This window comes from Papio anubis, chromosome 11, assembly GCF_008728515.1.
Source record: "Papio anubis isolate 15944 chromosome 11, Panubis1.0, whole genome shotgun sequence".
Classification (NCBI taxonomy): domain Eukaryota; kingdom Metazoa; phylum Chordata; class Mammalia; order Primates; family Cercopithecidae; genus Papio; species Papio anubis.
This window is the reverse complement of record NC_044986.1, coordinates 108317548-108333600: the sequence shown is the minus strand read 5'-3', so window position 1 is coordinate 108333600 and position 16053 is coordinate 108317548. Positions and strand designations below refer to the sequence as shown.

General features: G+C 38.0%; 1 protein-coding gene across 5 annotated transcripts in view; it reads left to right on the top strand.

Moving 5' to 3' along the window:
• The window catches only part of STAM (signal transducing adaptor molecule), a 73589-nt gene extending 61202 nt beyond the window's left edge, over positions 1-12387 (top strand). For 4 of the 5 annotated variants that reach the window (XM_003903428.5, XM_021943103.2, XM_021943102.2 and 1 more), the window contains 5 exons: positions 2742-2829; positions 3282-3336; positions 3908-4061; positions 5017-5192; positions 11045-12387. In XM_003903428.5, the coding sequence (XP_003903477.2) occupies positions 2742-2829; positions 3282-3336; positions 3908-4061; positions 5017-5192; positions 11045-11282 (711 nt within the window). In that variant the 3' untranslated portion in view covers positions 11283-12387. The remainder of the gene's footprint in view (positions 1-2741; positions 2830-3281; positions 3337-3907; positions 4062-5016; positions 5193-11044) is intronic. The other variant, XM_021943105.2, reaches the window with a different exon arrangement.
• The last annotated feature ends 3666 nt before the right edge of the window (positions 12388-16053 follow it).

The window sequence follows — 16053 nt, the reverse complement described above, 5'->3', positions numbered from 1 at the left end:
TCCTGGCTAACACGGTGAAACCCCGTCTCTACTAAAAAATACAGAAAACTAGCCCAGCGAGGTGGCAGGCGCCTGTAGTCCCAGCTACTCGGGAGGCTGAGGCAGGAGAATGGCGTAAACCCGGGAGGCAGAGCTTGCAGTGAGCTGAGATCCGGCCACTGCACTCCAGCCCAGGTGACAGAGCGACACTCCGTCTCAAAAAAAAAAAAAAAGAAAGTAATGGCTCTAATGACTAGTTAACACAGCTGAGATGGTTTCATATTTTTTGTTTTTAAAAAATAGGACCAAAATGAGTTTTCAGCTAGTAGATCATTAAAAATAATTTTTAATGACAGACCACTGTCATTCCATTCCATCTTTCAGAAGGCACTGAAAGAACTTAATGAAATTGCCATAATAGTTTGATTATATAAACAAAATTTCTCCTCACTTTCAACTATAAAAACGAAAATTAGGAATAGAACTGATGCTGAATCCTGGCTCATTTTACTTTTCAAAACTTGAAATATAGTTAATGTTGTTTTGACCCTTTATATATTAATAATAAATATAATCATTACCGTATACATATGAATGTATCTAACACCGAGAGTATTATCATCAATTTACATATTTTTAGTGCAAAGAAATCTCATATGGTCATCAGTAGAAAACTTTCAAGTATATTAGGATAAAATTTTAGGGGGAGGAAATTGAGTGGAAATATGATAAGTTCAAGGAGAAAAACAATTTGAAATACATGACAGAGACTGTTTTTTGAATGGTAATGGTGAGTGCAGATTGCTATGGTGTTTAAATTCCTTTGGCTATATTTAAAGGAGTTTTTGACTGTTTTATTTTAAAATGTCAACGCTTAATGTCCTGGAAATCTTATCCTTTGTAACATTTTAAACGTATGAAAAATGAGATGTTATCTCTGAAATATGTGAAGGGGTTTATGGGCTTTTAGCAGTCTTTTGTGGGAAGCAGAAACAAAATTTGAAGAGTGAAACAGACTGTGGAAGACTGTGCTAAGGACAAGGAATCCACCTGGGCTAGGGGAAGTGGTGTTTGACTGATTGCATTATGTAAGAAAATGCTGGCCAGGCGCAGTGGCTCTCGCCTGTAATCCCAGCACTTTGGGAGGCCGAGGCGGGCGGATCACAAGGGCAGGAGATCGATACCATCCTGGCCAACATGGTAAAACCCTGTCTCTGCTAAAAATACAAAAATTAGTTGGGCGTGGTGGTGCGCGTTTGTAATCCTAGCTACTTGGGAAGCTGAGGCAGGACAATCACTTGAATCTGGGAGGCAGAGGTTGCAGTGAGCCAAGATCATGCCACTGCACTCCAGCCTGGGGGACAGTGAGACTCTGTCTCAAAAAAAAAAAACTTGCAGAGGCAGACTAGTTGTCTATCTAGAAACCCTACTTCTATGACACTAAATAATTTTAAATATTGTGTAGTGTTCTGTAAGCAAACAAAACAGAAACCATCTGTGTGTTAATGGACTCTCACTTTCATTTGACCTTTTTTTGTGTGTGGTAGGCAAACTTTCTGACATATTTTTGTTTTGTAAGACTGCTTAAAATGAAAATTTTGAATAATTTACATTGAAAATTGGTATCCATTTCAAAATACAGAATTCTTTTGACTTGGGAAGAGTTTTTTTTAGCATATTTATGTCACTTTCACTCTCTGATGATTAATTTGTTTCTCAAGCTATTTTCCTTTTACACAGAATCATAGTTTTTAAATTTTAAGTAATTACTTTGCTTAGAATTAGTTGTCTTTATTTGCCCTATGTACCTATATATGGTAGCATAACCATGTGAAAACCATGTATGGAGAAAGGTTTGTAATTGTTTTAGTAATAGTCATGGTAGAGTAGATCTGTTTTGATTTTTTAAAAACCACAAATACATATATACTTATATATCATATAGATGTGTTTATGTAATGGTGGTTTCATTAGTTCCATTGGTCTGTACAACAAAAGATTCTGAAATAGATCTGTGTCACTGGTTTGAGGTATCTTCCAGCCTTTCCCACATAGGAAAATAGAGAAACCACTAGTCTTCCTCCTTCCTTTTATGACTGACTGAAACACTGGTAGAAAGAAAATGTAGAATAAATCCTGAGAGTCCCACTTAGAAGAGCAGCTGTGATACAGCTGAGCTCTGCCTTACTGAAACAGCTGCTGTATTCACCATGGGGGAGAAGGAATGACAAGTTGTTAGTCAGAAGCAATGCCATCTTGAGATGGATAGTACACTTGTTGGCGTGGCTAAGCTAAAGCTGCTCTGAAACAAAGCAAAATCCTCTAGCATGACATAAGAGGTGGAAGAACTCATGCATTGTAAGTTTAAATGTGGCTCGATTTCTTCTCACTTAAGAGAATCTCTGTTAGCAGTTGGTTGATTGATTGATTGATTGATTGATTGATTTAGACAGGGTCTTGCACTGTTGTCCAGGCTGAAGTGCGTGGTGAGATCATAGCTCACTGCAGCCTTGACCTCCTGGGCTCAAGTGATCCTCCCACCTCAGCCTCCTGAGCAGTTTCAAAAATATATAGGAAACACTTTCAAGGCTCTGACTTCCTGTGGTACTAAAGAGAATAAATATATGGGACACTGAAAACATAAAAGCAAAATTGGAGTCTCCATAACTATGAATTTTGAAAGTTTGTCTAGTTAATAAGGTGAAAACATAAAGTTGCATAAAGGTTGGTTGCTTTTTATATTAACTACTTCATTCCTGTAGGATAAAATGGACCAGTTGCTACAGATGTTGCAAAGTACAGACCCCAGTGACGATCAGCCAGACCTCCCAGAGCTACTTCATCTTGAAGGTAAAACTTTTCTATTTACCTTGCAGATAAAGAATAATTAGAGGTTACTAACTGGTGTCCTGTTGAAGAATGGATTTTGAGAATAATATTAAAAATGGAACATTTCTCACTTCTCCTTGACCCAGGCTCCCTTTCATATGCAGTTTAGACCTTGGGTAGAATTTGAATTCTTAAAATTTTCTATCCAAACTAAGTATTCTATTCAACATTTTAGAATCTTGTAAAATGAAAAATGGTACTTTAAGATTTCGGGATTAATATTTTAGATTAAGTTGTCACCATTATACTTTAAGAAAATCAATTTTGGGTTTTGCAGACTAAAGTTAACGAATGTATATTTTTATTACTCCAAATTAAACCTTTTATTCTTTAAATTATACAAATATCTATCAAAGGTTCACATTTTTTTTTTCTTGTACTTTCTTATGTTCCTTTACATCTTGTCATTTTAGCAATGTGTCACCAGATGGGCCCTCTCATTGATGAAAAGCTGGAAGATATTGATAGGTAAAAGAACATGGGTGCATTTATGTTGTGTACCTTCCTTACTGACACTATCGCTATAAACTGCAAAGTGGGCTATAACCGCCTTTTTAAAAAAAAAAGAAATATTGTGGAGGAACCAGTTCTCATTCATGTGTCTTCTGCTAGATGTGGAGAATTAGACTCATTTGTCCTTTTTTTTAAAGTGAGGATTTGATTGACCTTTACAATATAGTCAAAAAGACCAGCATAGATAGGTCTTTTTAAAAACAAGGGCTTAGCTGTGTAATCCTCTTTGCTGAAGTGGCATTACCAGAGCTCAGAAATGACCCATATGTTAGTAACTAGGGAAACCAAGATATTTCTGGTACAGTCAGGTACGATAAGCTGGAGTTCCCTCAGCACAGCACGTAAGCCTTAAACAGTTTGGGTTGCTTCAGGGCTAAAATGCAGGATATTTTTGTTATAGGTGAAATTTTTAATAATGTCTGCTAGTACTACTTTTTGCTCTTTTTGATATTTTGATGTATCAGTATTTAGAACATTATATCATTTCAGCAACAGCTATTTTTCAAATTATTGTGTCATGTTTCAGAAAACATTCAGAACTCTCAGAACTTAATGTGAAAGTGATGGAGGCACTTTCCTTATATACCAAGTTAATGAACGAAGATCCGATGTATTCCATGTATGCAAAGTTACAGAATCAGCCATATTATATGCAGTCGTCTGGTGTTTCTGGTTCTCAGGTAAGCTTTTAGAAGCCCATGTTGTTTTAAATTCTCAAATGCACGGTCAGACGTGGTGGCTTATGCCTGTAATCTCAGTAATTTGGGAGGCCAAGGCAAGAGGATTGCTTGAGACCATGAGTTCAAGACCAGCCTGGGCAACATAGTGAGACCCTGTCTCTACCAAAAAAAAAAAAAAAATTAGCCAGGCTGGGGGCATGTTCCTTGGTCCCTACAACTCGAAAGGCTGAGGTGGGTGGATAACTTGAGCCCAGAAGGTCTAGGCTGCGGTGAGCCTTGTTCGCACCACTGTACTCCAGCCTGGGCAACAGCGACACCCTGCCTCTAAAATAAATAAATAAGTAAATAAATAAATAAATAAATTCTCAAATGCATTTGAAATTATTTGAAATAGCTGTTTGAAACTTTCTGAAACTAATGTTTAGAATTAAAGTTTAACAGAATTTTTTTACTTGGCAATTACAGTATATAACATACTAATTATACTAATAGTTTTTGTTGTTGTTTTTTAAAGGAAATTGCTTTTATCCATTGCAGTCTGGCAGTTTAGGAAATGTGACTTGTATCCATTGCAGTCTATGGCTACAAAACAATGAGTTCAAATACACTTTTTAAATATCCTTTGGGATTCCTTAAAAAAATACCAACATACAGAATATTAAAATATATTTAATGTAAAGGGGGATTAGTATAAAGTTTCAGGGTAAGTTTCTTTAATGCTTCAGTATGGAGATAAACATGAGTTCAGCATATGTTTAACTAAAAATGAAAACCATCAACAGCCTATTTCATTGAAAAACATTTTTCAAAATGCCTGTTGACAGAAGTAACTTTTACAAAAGGATTCCAGAGTGGTAATTTTTCTTGTTTTTGTAACTGAATACCTCTACAGAGAGAGTTCAGTATGCTTATTAAAATTTTAGAATTGAATATGATTTCTCTTTAACTGTCCCAGGTGTATGCAGGGCCTCCTCCAAGTGGTGCCTACCTGGTTGCAGGGAATGCGCAGATGAGCCACCTCCAGAGCTACAGTCTTCCCCCGGAGCAGCTGTCTTCTCTCAGCCAGGCAGTCGTCCCGCCGTCCGCAAACCCAGCCCTTCCGAGTCAGCAGACTCAGGCTGCTTACCCAAAGTAATTTGACTGTTGATTCTTGTTTGGAGTTAGTGCTGTTATAGCTGCTTAAGTGCCCCAATTATCTATAACTCTAAAATATGGCTAATAAATATCTGTGGTCAGCGTCATGCGGCCACCCCATTCATGGTAATGAGTAGTAGAGCCGCTGTGGTGTTCCAGTACCTGGTCCTCTGCTCCCCACTCGCTCAACTCCTGTAATCTGGTTTCAGCCCTATATTTTTAATACTACTCTTACCATAAGTTTTTATTGTTGTTTTTATTTGCATCTATGATATTTGGTAATGTCTTTAATGAAATTTACATGTAGTGACTATAATTTGTCATTTTCCCACACATTTTATATAAAATTTAAATTCTGTTATTTAAAAATTATAGTTCTGAGCTGTCTCTTTAAGACAGATATTTTCTTATTTTTGTCCTATTTTGGAATTTAGTTTATATTATAGCAAGGTACCCCATTTGAATCAAGACGGTACAAGAAGATAAGCGCCCTTGTTTCTCAGGAGGCAGATGGCTGAATATGTGATAACAGAGGCCCATTTACTTACAGTGCTCTCTGTCATGTAGTTAAATGCTTATTATGTGTTTTTTCTTCTGCTTTAATGGGACTCTAAGCTGAAATCTTTTCCTTGAAGCAAATAAAGGATAGGCTTTTAAGAGTTTACCAATGTGTGTTCTAGAAGTTACGATATTCTAGCTGGCAATAGAAGTTTCTAGGTAACACAGGCACAACTTCTAGAAACCTTTCCAGCAGTATCGGGATTGCCCAGGAATTTTCCTGTACTGCCCTCTCTATTGCACTATTCGTCCTCAAAGAGTTACGTGTTGGAGATGCTTGGGGATTTTCAAGCATTATTTGGTTGTCAGGTTAGTATCTCAAAGTGACCTTAAGGGGGATGATGGCAAGGCCTAAGTGTCAGAAAACAGGGCATTCCCTAGTGGGTTATGTATGTTAGTAAAAAATGTTAAGTGTAGCTTGCTCTCTTGCAGGATTTTTTTTTAAGTTGAAATCTGGTGGAAATGAATACCCTTATGGAAAATAAGCAAGCAGCTGTTCCTAGAGTAACATATTGCTTTACAACTAGATACAAAGTGGGCAGAAGGTAGGAATTGTTGAGAAAACACTAGGGTTCCTGACGTAATAGGACCCTTGAGCTATTTTAGTATTAGCCAGAACTGCCACCTCTCCCCAGCTAGTCCTCTGTTTGACTGTGTCACATGCTGCTGTACCTACCTTGTTACTAGAGATTACTTGAGACTCATTCTTCAAGGTCAGGACCTTGGGAAATGATCTTTGTGAATGAGATAACCTGTTGGTAGGTGCTTTACCAGTGAAGTTGTGTAGCGCTGTGGCACCCTGCTGCTGTTCTCTGTGGGTGACTCTACTTCTGCAGGCGGGATGTGAAATCCCTGGCACGGGCCCAGTCCTACCTGTAGAGTGTAGCTATTAATGTCACCTCTCAAGGAACACATGTTTATTTCAATAGGTGTCTTTTGAAGAACATTTTCTTGAAATATTTAGCCCTCCCTTCCTGGCTCATTCATACATATTCTTTAGTTGTTAGCTTAGCTGCATTTTTACTGGGACGTTTTCCTTGCTTTCCCACCTGTCAGCACTGTTCCTCCTGTGTGCTGTCAGAGGACTGTGTGTGTACTTCTGTCTGTTTCCTGGCTGGTAGTTGCCTTTTTACTTGTTTGTATCCCCACTGAACGGCAATATTTTGAGAGCTGGCGCTGTCTCTTTCACCTATATAGCCATCCTTATGTAGCACACAGTTTTACACTGGATAGGAACCCAGTAAATATTTTATAAATACATGTTTTAGTGTTAATGACAATTTCAAGTACTATATTAGATCAGTTAGGTGTATTTTTTTAAATTCCTTGCAAAGGCTTCACAAAGGCTTAGAGGCCATTTAAATATCTATATATAAAGGTACAATATGTAATATCTATTTATCAATATATAAAAACATATGTGTGTTTGTGTGTTTCAACGGGGAAATGAGGAATTGCTGGTACAGCAAATGTAGGATGAGGAAATTGGAAAGAGTGAGAGCCAGGGTTAGAAGTCTTTTTTTTTTTTTTTTGAGACGGAGTCTCGCTCTGTCGCCCAGGCTGGAGTACAGTGGCCGGATCTCAGCTCACTGCAAGCTCCGCCTCCCGGGTTTATGCCATTCTCCTGCCTCAGCCTCCCGAGTAGCTGGGACCACAGGCGCCCGCCACTCGCCCGGCTAATTTTTTGTATTTTTTAGTAGAGACGGGGTTTCACCGTGTTAGCCAGGATGGTCTCGATCTCCTGACCTCGTGATCCGCCCGTCTCGGCCTCCCAAAGTGCTGGGATTACAGGCTTGAGCCACCGCGCCCGGCCTAGGGTTAGAAGTCTTACTAGAGATGTCCTGCATATTTGACTCGAGCTTTCTAGTGGCAAATCAAGGTCAGTGAGGATTGTTGTTGTTTTTGGTAGGCAGGTTTTTTAGCACTCCTCAGTTTATATATATCTGAGAGGCTAGCTCTTGTTACATACAATTTTGGTGTTAAAGCTCACCGTTTTTCAGACTTCTGTCATCCTAGGACAGTCTTATTAGTTGGGGAAGGTGTCACTGATGACAGCTTTCTAAAGCTACCTGTAGCGATGGTAGTATTATAAGGTGATAATAAGTGACAGTTACTGTTAGTATTATGAGACCACTGAAGCTTATGTATTTATTTGTCTCGATTTTAGTTTACTACAGTCAGCATGTGCCAGGCACTACGTTAGACACTTGAGAGTCTTCTTTAGCTTCAAGGTGCTTACTGAGTAGTAGGGGCAAGCACATAAAAAACATAATGTTATACAACATGATTTATAAAGAAAGAAAGATATATGCCTTGTGCTTTAGGAGCCTCAGGGTTTGAGGAGGTTTTCCAAGAGGGTTATTCTTAGCCAGTAGAAAAAATGTGAGGAAGATGTTCTGTCATGTCAAAGATGCGGTAGTCTGGAATGGCATGGTACTGGTGGAGTGAGCAAAGATGGGAGGTGTGAAAGGTGCGTGGTACATATCGACATTCCAGCAGCACACTTACCAAGGGATGAAAGCGTGTGGGGGAGCAGCGAGAGACATACTTGAAGACACTGCCAAGGTCGAAGAATGCTTGTTCTAAATACCATCTTAGGGATAATGAAAAAGTTCAGAAAGGGCTTTAAATGGGAGTAGTGTAGAGGGATTCTTAGGGGCAAGGTTAGAAGCTGGGAGACCGTGGATATTAGGCAAGAAATGATGGGTATTTGTTGACAAGATACAGTGCTTTTAATTGGAAAGAGTTGTTTAGGAGATTAGCAAATAATTATACATTGGGTGACATGGTTGGGAGATAGTGCAACGCAGATAAGAGAAAGAAGTATTGGTGAATTGCACGGTTTTGCCCAAGGCAACTGGATGGACGGTGGAACTGTAAATTGAGAATGATTCCAATAATACTAACATTTAAGGGATATTTAGTATGTGCCAAGCACTGTGCTGTGTGCTTACACAAAGTAACTTATTCCTCATAATAACCTGTGAAGTCGGTAAACTATTACCCCCATTTTACAGATGGGGAAGCTGAGACCTGGAGACAGAACCAAAGTCTCACTTAACTAAGATTCTAAACCAGACATTCTGACTCCAGAACTCAGCACATAGACTCTATATTATGGCAATATTATAGCCCATACCATTGTAAATAATAGTATGAAATTTGACATCTAATCAACTTTATATCTCACACATATGAAGTGATGACAAATAATGCCTTAGGTCACCACATTAGTTGGTGAAATGTAGCATTAAATTACCATCTCATATAATAATTAAATTACCATCAGATAGTGAATTTGTGCCGAGTACAAGAGCATTGAATTGACCAACAATAGATTTATAAATAACAATTGGAGGAAAGTTTAGAAATAGGCAGTATTTTGAAAATTTGACAGTTGCTTTATATATAGCTTGTTTTACATTTTCAATACAAAGGTAGGGGGAATTCTCAGCATCTTAGTACTTCTCTTCACATAGCTAACCTAGTGTCTTACAGTGGAAATGCCATGTATTCGGTTGGGAACAGGAAGACAGGAAGTAGAGGCAGTGGATAAAGACAACCTTTAAAGGATTTTTTTCTTTCTTTTTCTAATCGGAGCAGTGCACAAGTGCAGGGCCTTGAGAGGGGAGTACTGGCAGCGGAGCGGTGGGAGCGGGAGGCAAACTCAGTACTGAGGGGGTGCAGCTTCAGAGAGTTGATCAGCGTGGTAGTATTTTCAAGGAAATAAGAGAAATGAGGTTACGAGGCCTTCCCTTCCACTAGTCCTCTGGGACAGTTCTTTTCAAGGACACTGGTGATGCCCATATTGCCAGACTCTTGGTCAGTTCACCATTCTCCTCCTCCTCCATTTGACAGTTCGTGATTCCCTCCTCTTTTCTGAAATGCTTTCTTCACTTGCCGGTGACCATTCTCTTTTCCCTTCTGCCTCACCGCCACTTCTTCTCAGTCTCATTTGCCTCTTGCCACTTTATCTTATGGACTTCAAGGTCCAGTGCTCAGTAGATGGACTGCCTTTTTGTCTGTTTGCAGCTGCTCCCTAGGGGATCTCATGCAGCCCCGTGATTCTGAATGATTCTGAATGCCTCTGCCGAGGATTTCCAGATGCTCCCAGATGGGTATTTCTCTGCGCTTCCCCACGGGCCAGCAGGCTTGAATAGCTGACTGCCTATGCAGGACAACAGGCTTGAATAGCTGACTACCTATGCATTCTCTTTGCTTGTCTGTTTTTTGAACATCAAACTTGACAGATCCAAGATTATTACTTTGATCTTCCCCACACCCCTCCCACCCCCCAGTCTACTGTAGTCCCATCATAGTATTCTTTTCAGTGAATGGCCACTCTACCAGTTATTTCTGTCAGTTTTTCAGTTCTAAACCTCAGGCATTTTGGACTCTTCGGTTCATTATCATATTTTGAAGGCATTATCTTCAAAATAAATCTAGACCCTGACCCTTTCTCCCATCTCCACCATTACTGCCGTGGCCCTGCTGCCGATTGGCTCTCTTCTGGTCGATCGTAATAGCCTGCAGTCCGCTCTCCTGGTCCCGAGGGAGCCCGTTAAACCCTGTGGAATCTTACCACCCTTCTGCTCAGAACCAGCCAGTGTCTTTTTGTTTCACTCAGAGTGTAAGCTACAGCCCTTACTGTGGCCATCAGGTGCTGTGTTCTCCAGCCCCTCCCCACCACCCCAGTCCTGCCGGGTGGTCTTAGTTGCTCTCCCCGCCGCCACCGCAGCTCTCGTGGCCTCCTGCTGTTCCTTGAACGTGCCTGGTGTTTTCTCTCCTCAAAGGCTTCTGTTTATCTGAAATGCACTTTCCTGTGGGATCTGTCTGGCTCACTCCCTCACTTTTTCCGCATCTCTGCTTAAATATTGCCTTATTGGAGAGGCCCCTACCATAAACTAGAATCCGTGGTCCCAGCTGCTCTCGGACCTCCGTGTTGTGCTTTGTTTTTCTTCTTAGCAGTTATAACCACTCGACACACAATCCATGTGTTTATTACCCTTTTCTACCACTGGAACAGAGGCTCCATGGTGGTATAGACTTATTTCCACAACCCCCCGCCCCACCTTTTTTTACACAATGCTTACATAACACATTTTTTTAATGCAATGCCTGATATGACAATGCCTAAAATAACAATGTTTGGCACAGTATAGCTATTTAGTAAAAGGTTATTAAATGAATTGGCTATATGAATGAATGCTTAATAAATAGTTTTTCCATTTATCTGTAAGTTGCTCTATAAATCAGTATTGATCTAATTGAGTGTTTTTCTTCCTCCACAGTACAATGGTGAGTTCCGTTCAAGGAAACACGTATCCCAGCCAGGCGCCGGTATATAGTCCTCCTCCTGCTGCTACTGCTGCTGCAGCAACTGCTGATGTCACTCTGTACCAGAATGCAGGACCTAGTATGTCCCAGGTGCCAAACTATAACTTAACCTCATCAACCCTGCCTCAGCCGGGAGGCAGCCAACAGCCGCCTCAGCCACAGCAACCGTATTCTCAGAAGGCTCTACTATAGGACCTGGTGTTCCACTTGGTGGCAGATGCCTGCTAAATGCCATTGACAATGTTATGAGATTCATTACTCTCTTAAGATGTGTTTATCCTCAGCTTATAGGAATCTCTCCAGGTCAAGAAGTTCAAATATTCAAGAAGGTAGAACTCTCTTCAATTTACACTGACTTTTTAGAGGTTCTTCCCCCACCCCCAGAGGAATGAAACTACTTACAACATTTAATTCCTTTCATAATATGAAAGAATTGATACAAGGCTATTTGTCTCGTAAACCTGGTCTGCAGAAAGTCAAACTTACGAAAACTGTTGTGGCAAATGTTATGTACATATATTGATATGTAACTGCATTAGTGGCCATTTTGAATCACAGTGGTGATCATGTGAATATATTTAACACTGTGTTAAATTAATTTACATTGCTATTTTATTTTAATCATAAACAGCTACCATGTTTCTTAATGTTTTGTGTAAATTTAAGGTAATTATACTATCCTTTTAAACTGCAAGAAAACAAAGTTGTAGCGTATTTACCTGAAGGCGCATTATGTTGTCGTGTGTTTCAGTTTGACATTAAACTGAACCTTTTACTAATTGTGAGCTAAAGATACATATATAAATACACATGTCTTTCTGTAGCCTCTGCATACTACTAGCTGTCATCACACCAGCGTACAGTAGCTAAATTTTTGGTGCAATTATAGCAAATGATAATGTTCCCTTTTGAACTTTTACATTTTGGCATGACATTTCAGAATATTGTGAGACCATGAGACAAAATCAAGAACGATCACATTCTTTATTTCTTATTTTTAAAGAAATGATGTTGGTTTACCTTTTCCTAGTTGAAGATAGTAATTAGGTTTCTAAGCTGTATACTGTGTTTATTGGTGGCAGTGACACCAAAGATAGAGGCAATGGATAGAAATTTTTAAACTGGAAAGAAAACCTGAATTACACTACATTTTTGAAGTCTCTTGTAATTATTTGGGATATCAACAAAATTTGATTCATCTGTCTAATGCCATTGCTAGTCTTTTAAATATGTCTTTTAACACATTGTATCCTCTAATTCTTCATTAAAATGGAAATAAGTAGATGTTTCAAAGTAATCTATATTCCTGGCTTTGCTTAACAGTTTATGTATTTATTGTTATCTTTCAAACTGGATTTTTGGGTTGCTCTTTCTGGTCTTTTAAAATTCGTATGGAATTATTTTGGCTTCCTACTTGGGAATATTTTCGAATGAATGCTTTTCTTTTAATTCATGCGAAAAATGTTTTCCACTGACATTGTAATCTTAAATATTTACAATTTCCCTGATTGGGCTATACTATTATTTTAACACTATTTAAACAACTGAAAAGTTGAGTTGAACATCATATTTAATGAATTGATATAACAGGTTTCATACTATAAATGAAAATTTGATGCTTATTTTCTAAGACTGTTGTAATCAGGTATCTTGTTTATTTTCTTTTTGAGAGAAGATTAAATCTTTGGCAAGTAGTCTTAAGGGTGATTAATTTCACAGGCTCAGATTTAAAGCACCGTAGTTTTAAATCTGAGCCTGTGAAATTAGTCACCCATAAGATTACTTAAGGGTAACTTAAGTGTTTCGCTCTAGTGTTGTGTTGCGATTTCCTGTGTTTAAAATATGTTGCCCTGCCCTGAAGTCAAATTTCATGTTTTAAAAACTAGAAGTTACTTTTTGATAAACATCAATGAGATTATAATCTTTTCTGCTCCAATTTGAGTATTATGGTTTAACTGATACACTTTTCCCCAATTTTTGTCTTTTGATAAATTCCTGTTTACCAATGTTAAATGTATCATTTTCCCATTTTAATTTTGATATCTTTCGTGTTGAAAATCAATGACATAGTCTCTAATATGATTTTTTGCCCCATAAAAGTCAAATAACAGTGAATAGAGAAAACTACCCTTATTACAACCCACGTGCATTTTTCTTTACCTATTACATTACTAGGCTTGTAAAGGTTTAAATGATGAGTACGTAAAACTGTTACTGTATGAGTTTATGCCTTCCTGTTATTAAAAATGAAAATACCAGGGGGAAAAACTCCAATGAAAGTGAAGCACTGGCTTGTCTTTCGAATAATATGATGAGGGTAGAAATAGGAGGAGGCCAGTTAGGATCATGAATGACTTTAAGTTCTGAAACCTGCAGATCTTGCACTTTCAAGAAATCTTTCATTAATAGCTGTCCTTATTTTGAAGGAATAGAATAATTTATAAAATGAACTAACTGTAACATAGGCTGGACGCGGTGGCTCACACCTGTAATCCCAGCACTTCGGGAGACTGTGGTGGGCGGATCATTTGAGGTCAGGAGTTCGAGACCAGCCTGACCAACATGGTGAAACCCCATCTCTACAAAACTACAAAAATTAGCCGGGCATGGTGGCAGACACCTGTAATCCCAGCTACTCAGGAGGCCGAGGTGAGATAATTGCTTGAACCTGGGAGACAGAGGTTGCAGTGAGATGAGATCACGCCACTGCATTTCATCCTGGGAGGCAGAGCGAGAAATAAATAACTAATGTAAATTTCTGTGAAGCAAATTTTATTTCTCTTTTTTTTAAAAATAAAATTTGAGGGTGGTTTTCCATAGAATAGTGACACATAAATGGAAAAAAACTAATCCAGTTAACAATCTAGCATATATAGCCAACCGGCCCATGGCCTGTGATGTTATACCAGTGCCCCGAACCTGTAAGAGGATTTCGAATGCGTACCTAATGGGACTTTACAGCCTCTTCTAACTCTGTTTTTCTCCCTCACTGTTACTTATCTTCCCTACACAGCGAGGGACCTTTTTATGTGCCTACAGATTCCTTTTTTCATGTACTTCTGGCGCTTTGTTTCTACACCTCATAGCTTTTGTATTTAAAATGCTTAATAGACCAGTATCTTTCTTCTCTGATAACAGCTTTCCTATGCAGTATCTATAATTCAGTTTGAAAACATCTTTTTTCCAAAGCTTCAAGTTGATATAAGACAAATTAGCACCCTACACGATAAACTATGCAACTACAAAAATTATGGAAATTATTTTCCAAAACGAGATTTATTGGTATAATTGCTCAAATTTTCATCTGTTTAATATACATTAAAGTCACTATTTTCTTTTCTCATCTATTTTCTTGGTTTATTTTCCAGTTGCAATAATTACAGCTTGCCTTCTGTTACATCATTTTTAAAATATTTAATAACAAAGTTATAGTTTAAATTTTTCACTTGTATCATTTTCCTTTTTTTTCTTTTTTTGGATTAACTGCTTGTACCCCTTAGAATAAAATATATAGAAGAAACTTACCTATTTTCTCAAAGGCCTTATATTCAGTTATCTTTTATTTTAGAATCATGATTCCATTAAGTGTTCTTGTCAGGTACCTAGATTGTTTTCTGTATTCTTTATACTGACATGCCCACCACACCCCCATGTTTTTAAGCAAAGCTGCCTTCATTGTATTATATGTATTCTTTCTTAGAACGATCTTCTTTCAAAATTACTTAGTCCTTGGTAGTATCTTTTTCTGAAAATTTCCAGGCTTCAAAAATGCTCTTCCCTATGACATTCTAGAACACTTTAAATCTCAGTATTTAAAATTTTAGATTTCCTTGATGAACAGAATTGAACATTTTATTGGTGCTAACTTGTGGCCAAACTGCACTTTGCCAATTATCTGATTCCCTGGCTTCTGCTAACACTTACCACTGTCATTACTGTCTTTTTGCCGCTGCTGTTAGACCTAGAATTTCTCATAATAAATTATTAAGAGTCAGTAAACCCCTGGATAAAAGCAAAAGGGACTGATTTTAATGATCTTTGGTGGTCAGAGACTTAAAAACAAAAAGTCGTTTCTGTTTTATAGAAGAGTAGTAGCCAAATTTTTTGATTAGATACCCTGATGAGTAACAAATTTTTGGAGTGTGTAGCCTTAAAAATATGTACATATATTCACAAATTTTACAAGTTCTGTACTAATGCATATTGTGCACTATGAAACACAGCAAAAAATAGAAATCTTAAAAGGGTGAGATAAAAAGTTATTAATAGAAATTTAAATATTTTCTTTCTATGTCGTAGTGGTTTGTTTTCTCTGTACCCTAGAATGTATGAACCTGATTTGGAGACCACTTGGTTAAGAGGCTAAGATTAAACAGGCAGGGGACGTAGAATGTTAACTAAGTTGGTCCCTTGAAGTAAGTATCTGTTATTATAAGTGGCACTTTCTCAAAAAATTGTTGGGAAATTTTCATACTTACAGAAAGATTGGAAGAGTGATAACACTGAACATCTAATTACTATTCATCTAGATTTGCTAATCATTAAAAATTTGCCACGTTTGTTTTATCTCCTTGTGTATGTTTATATATGCACGTGTGTGTGTATATATATATAGGCGTGTTCATATGTGTGTATACACGTACTTTATTGTGTGAACTGACACGTTGTAAACATTGTAAACCATATTTCTAAGTTCTTCATCTTGTATCTTGTAAGGATTTGGACAGTTTTCCACATAACCTAAACCATTTTCACATCTAAGAAAATTAACAGTAATTCTGTAATATGTTGTTACTGAATGTCCCTCAAACTGTCTTTTATAGATATGTAATATTTTAAATCCAGGATCCATTCCAGGAATATATAACCATACTTCTAATGTCCTTTGCTTCTCTACTAATCTGGGTTAATCTTGTCATCTCCCCCAATGCTCCGTGACATTGACTTTTTAAACACCCCTGCC